Raw genomic sequence first — 4812 nt, 5'->3', positions numbered from 1 at the left:
ACAACAGCCAACACAGAAATCGAGCCCCGGGTCCCCGTGAACGTCTCTGCAGCAGCCTGCTCATCTTTCAGTTCCTTTAACTCCCCACGGCCCACTTCACACACACTCACACTCACTCCGCTCTCCCACATTTCCTCTCTCTCCCACCCTTGATCAAGTTCCTACTCACCCCCAGTTCCCACTCCCATGGCCCCATTCCCAGGTAACTCTCCCTAAGCCCTCGCCCATCATCACTTCCCAACTGCACCCACAGTTTCTCATAGCTTCTCGTATTTTCCTTCATTGCTCTTACGAGAAGTAGAAGCCCTATACAGTTGGCATCCACTTATGTACAGATTGTTTTCAATGAATAATGGACCAGTGTTTTCCCAAACACAGTTTCTTTTCCGCAGCTTACTTTGTTATAAGAACACTGCATAATATACACAATAAAAATATATGTGTGCATTGACTGTGTTAGCAGAAACGCTTCTTCTGCTCAACAGTAGCTATTAGTAGTTAAGTTTTGGGGGAGTTAAAAGTTATGGTGGAATTTTAATGGGGGGGCACCCTGACCCCTGCATTGTTCAAGGGTGAACTGTATCCACAGCATTTCTGCTTTGCCAGTGTATTTATTTTTTATTAGAGTGAGTGTCCTCCACTGGAATGGGCATTGGGGTGAGATCAGGAACCGTTTTGTTCACCACCATATCTCCAGCACAGCAGTGGGTACAGAGTAGCTGCTCAGTATGATCTTGATGAATGAATGAATGCGTAAATGAGTGGATGAATGGATCCCAGGATTCTCCAAGTATAGCTCATTACCCCCAGAGCTGATCGCTGATTCAGCAGAGGTGAGCACATTGCATCCGGCAGGTGTGTGAAGGCCTCCCCGGGGAGGTGAGCGTCCCCATGAGAACAGGGAGCCTCTTCTTTGTCTTTGTTTCCCTAAGCTCCCTCCCCTTCTGCCTTCCACGTGTTTATTCATTTTCCTTTCTCCTCTCCCAGCTGTTGTATGAAGTGGGCATTTGGAGGAAATGCCCTTTTGGGGGGAAATTGGTTAAGAATGTTTCTTCCGTGGTACCCAGATCTAACTAGCTGTGTGTCCACAGGGAATAAGAATATAAATATATATCATTTTTCATCTCAAATGTTTATACAAATGTTTCCAAATTAACACCTTATTGAAAAATACAGAGGCAATTGTGATTCTTAGGAGGTTCCTTTGCCGAGGCTTGTCGATTGTGTCCATGTGTTGTCCATACAGAGGACAATGAATGTTTGCTGCTCTTTTCTTGTTCATCCCACACTGCCAGCCTAGAGAATTACCAGCTCTCAGTCCCGTGAGGATGGGGAGGAGGAATGTAGCCTTGTGGTGGTCAGGGATGGCCTCTGCAGGAGGCAACTCCTGAGCTGACATCGGGAGGAGGAGCTAGTCATGCAAAGATCTGAAGGAAATAGTTCTGGGCAGAAAGAGTAGCAGGAACAAAGGTCCTGGGGTGGACACAAGCTTATCAGTGTGTCTGAGCAAAGTAAGAAAGCAATGTGGCTGGAGGGAAATTAACAGGAATAGCGGGGCAGGCAGGGCAATCAGGTGGGGAGTTCAGGTTTTGTTCTAAGCAATTGAAGGTTTTTAAACAAGAGGTCAACTGCTGTTATCTATATACTAGAGGCGACAACAGTAGGCCTTCCTTCCCCCGGCTGCTGGCACCAGCTTCCCTCTGGCACCTGGGAACCGAGCTTCCCTCACAGCCCCAGCTTTGTCTGGAAGGTCGTCCAGAAGGACATCCAGTTTAATTAGCTTATTATGCTTTTATTATCCTTATCTAATCCTTCTCTAATAAAAGAGAAACATGGTAATTGGCATACGACCACTACTTCCCATTGGCTAATCAGTGAGATATGCAAATTAACTGCCAGCAAAGATGGCGGCCAGCAGCCAGGCAGCTTAAACTGAACATGAGGCTTGCTTGCTTCAGTGACAGAGGAAACCAACATTCCCCGCCTGCCTTGCAGGCCTCTGAGCCTGCAATTTGAAACATTTTAACAAATATAGAAGCTAAAAAAAAACAACCCAGAAACCAGCTTTCAGCGAGCTGGGATCTCAGAGCTGGAGTCAGAGCTGGAGTTATACATTGTTTTGATTATAGAACTGAAACAAACCAGATACCTACTTTCAGCAGCGGAGGCCTAAGAGCTAGAGCCTCAGAGCTAAAGGTGGCCCAGAATTTTTTAAAAAAGGAAAAAAAGGAGTGGTTGGGAGCTTCTGTCACCCGCCAGCCTGAAAACAGCCCTCAGACCCTCACCCAGACTGGCCAGGCACCCCAGTTGGGACCCCCACCCTGAAGGGTATGTGACCAGCTGCAAACAGCCATCATCCCCTCAACCAGGCTGGCCAGGCACCCCAGTGGGGACCCCCACCCTGATCCAGGACACCCTTCAGGGCAAACCAGCTGGCCCCCCCCATGCACCAGGCCTCTACCCTATTTAGTTAAAGGGTAATATACCTCCCAGCACTGGGATCAGCGTGACAGGGGGCAGCGCCCAAACCCCCCTGATGGGCCCTGCGGCTCTGTGAGTGACAGGGGGAGTTCCCCAAACCCCTGATTGACCCTGCTCTGTGCATGAAAGGGGGGGGCACCGCAACCTCCCCATCGACCCTGCCTTGAGTGTGACAGGGGGCGGTGCCCCAACCCCCCAATTGGCCCTACCCTGAGCGTGACTGAGGGTGACATCACAACCTCCCAATCTCCCTGCTCTGTGCATGACAGGGGGCGGCGCCCCAACTCCCCAATCGGCCCTGCTCTGAGCCCAACCAGGGGCTGCACCTAGGGAGTGGGCCTGCCCTCTGCCACCCAGGAGCAGGCCTAAGCCAGCAGGTCGTTATCTCCCAAGGGGTCCCAGACTGCGAGAGGGCACAGCCCTTGATGGGCCCTGCTCTGTGCGTGATAGGGGGCAGCGCCCCAACCCCCTGATCGGCCCTGCTCTGTGCGTGACTGGGTGGCGCTGCAACCTCCCTATCGACCCTGCTTTGAGTGTGACAGGGGGCGGTGCCCCAACCCCCCAATCAGAGCTGTCATCTGGTACCATGTGTCACTTTCACTCCAAAGACCTGACTTTGGGGCATCACATGACTCACCCTTACCCACCCATCAACGCACCAGGTAGCCATCGAGCACCTACTGTGTGCTGGGACCTATATATCCTAATTCTCCTATAATAAACATGCATTGATATATAAGGAATGATTATATTAACCCCACAGAAACAAACTACCTTCATTTAATTACAGCACAAAGTTCTAAGGAGAAGGGAGCTTAGCCATCGCTGCTGCGGCAACAAGGTGATTTTTTTGATTTTGTTAGGAGTGTGGAGCTTATGGAAAGATCAGGCCTCTGAGAATTGGGGAAACAGACTGGATTGCATCCTGGCTGTGTCACCACAGACAAGTCACTAACCCGCTGAGTCCTAGTTTCATCATCCATTCATTAATGAACTTTTTTTAGCCTCTCCCTATGCACCGGTCCAGGCTTGCCTCTGGGGACAAGAGCAGCAAATAAGCGAGATATGGTCCCAGCAGACATGGGACTTCCAGTCCAATTCAGGAAAAAAATAACAAGAACCAGACAAAGAACGATGTAATAATTATGATAGTAACAGGCAAGCTTTACTGCGCACTTCCTAAGTACTTGCGCTTCAATGAGCTTTATACACATCAACCCATTTAATTCTCACAAGAACACCGTAGGGTAAGATAGTTACTGTTATTCCCATTCTGCAGACAAGGAAACTGAGGCCCAAGGAGAGTGGCCAATTTGCTCAAGGACACACAGCGGAAGTCACTCAGCTATGTAACTGCCAGGGTCATAGTCACAAATTAAGCCAGGGCCGTGAGGGCATGTTAGGGAGATTGGACCTGGTCTCAGGGTGCAGGTCAGACTTCCCTGCGGATGTGACATGTCACCTGAGCCCCCAAGGATGAGTAGGAACGAATCCGGCAAAGAGCAGGGACCGGAGCCTCTGGGGACAAGGAAAGGAGATAAAATAGCAATTGTGAAGGGCTCCAACGTGCCTGAGTGAGCGGTATCGGTGCAAGGGTGGATGGCAGCGGTAACAACAATGAATTCTTTCTCCCTTCTCACCCACAGGCGCTCTTGGCCAGGGCACTTTATAACAATGACCCGGACTGCTCTGATGAGCTGGCTTTCTGCAAAGGAGACATCCTGACCATTCTAGAACAACACGTGCCGGAAAGTGAGGGCTGGTGGAGGTGTTTGCTCCACGGGAAGCAAGGCCTGGCCCCTGCCAACCGCCTCCAAATCCTCTCGGAGGCCCCCACAGACAGTCCCTGTCCCCCTTTCCTGAGACCCCTGGAGGAAGCTCTCGCCAGCTCCAAGGAGGCCTACCAGGTGCCCACCGTGCTGCGCCCCCCACCTCTAGGCCCTGTGTATGAGCCGATGAAGAGCTGGGTGGCGGGGCCCCCGCCACGCACAGTCCAAGTCTACGAATTCCCTGACCCACCTGCCAGTGCCAGAATCGTCTGTGAAAAGATGCCAAGCTTTTCGAAACAGGTGAGCATATTCCCAAATGAAAGAGGTAGGGCATAGATGGATCCAGAGACAAATGGTAGGGGAGGGGGTGTTAGAGAGCAACCAAAGGACTTGTATGCATGCATATCAGCATAACCAATGGACACAGACCTCGGGGCAGTGGGGGCTGCCCAGGCTGGGAAGGGATGGGGGGGTGGTCAATTGGGGGAAAAGGAAACATATGTAAAACCTTAGACAATAAAAAAGGAAGGAAGGAAGGAAGGGAGGAAGGGAGGAAGGGAGG

The 4812-nt window shown here is 51.0% G+C and overlaps 1 protein-coding gene across 1 annotated transcript in view; it reads left to right on the top strand.

Annotated features, from left to right (window-relative positions):
• The window catches only part of CASS4 (Cas scaffolding protein family member 4), a 39905-nt gene that overhangs the window by 19082 nt on the left and 16011 nt on the right, over positions 1–4812 (top strand). The window contains exon 2 of the mRNA XM_006767752.2: positions 4128–4550. Within this exon, the coding sequence (XP_006767815.1) occupies positions 4128–4550 (423 nt within the window). The remainder of the gene's footprint in view (positions 1–4127; positions 4551–4812) is intronic.

The sequence above is a fragment of the Myotis davidii genome, unplaced genomic scaffold, assembly GCF_000327345.1.
Source record: "Myotis davidii unplaced genomic scaffold, ASM32734v1 scaffold343, whole genome shotgun sequence".
Lineage (NCBI taxonomy): Eukaryota > Metazoa > Chordata > Mammalia > Chiroptera > Vespertilionidae > Myotis > Myotis davidii.
This window is presented reverse-complemented; position numbering and strand designations above follow the sequence as displayed.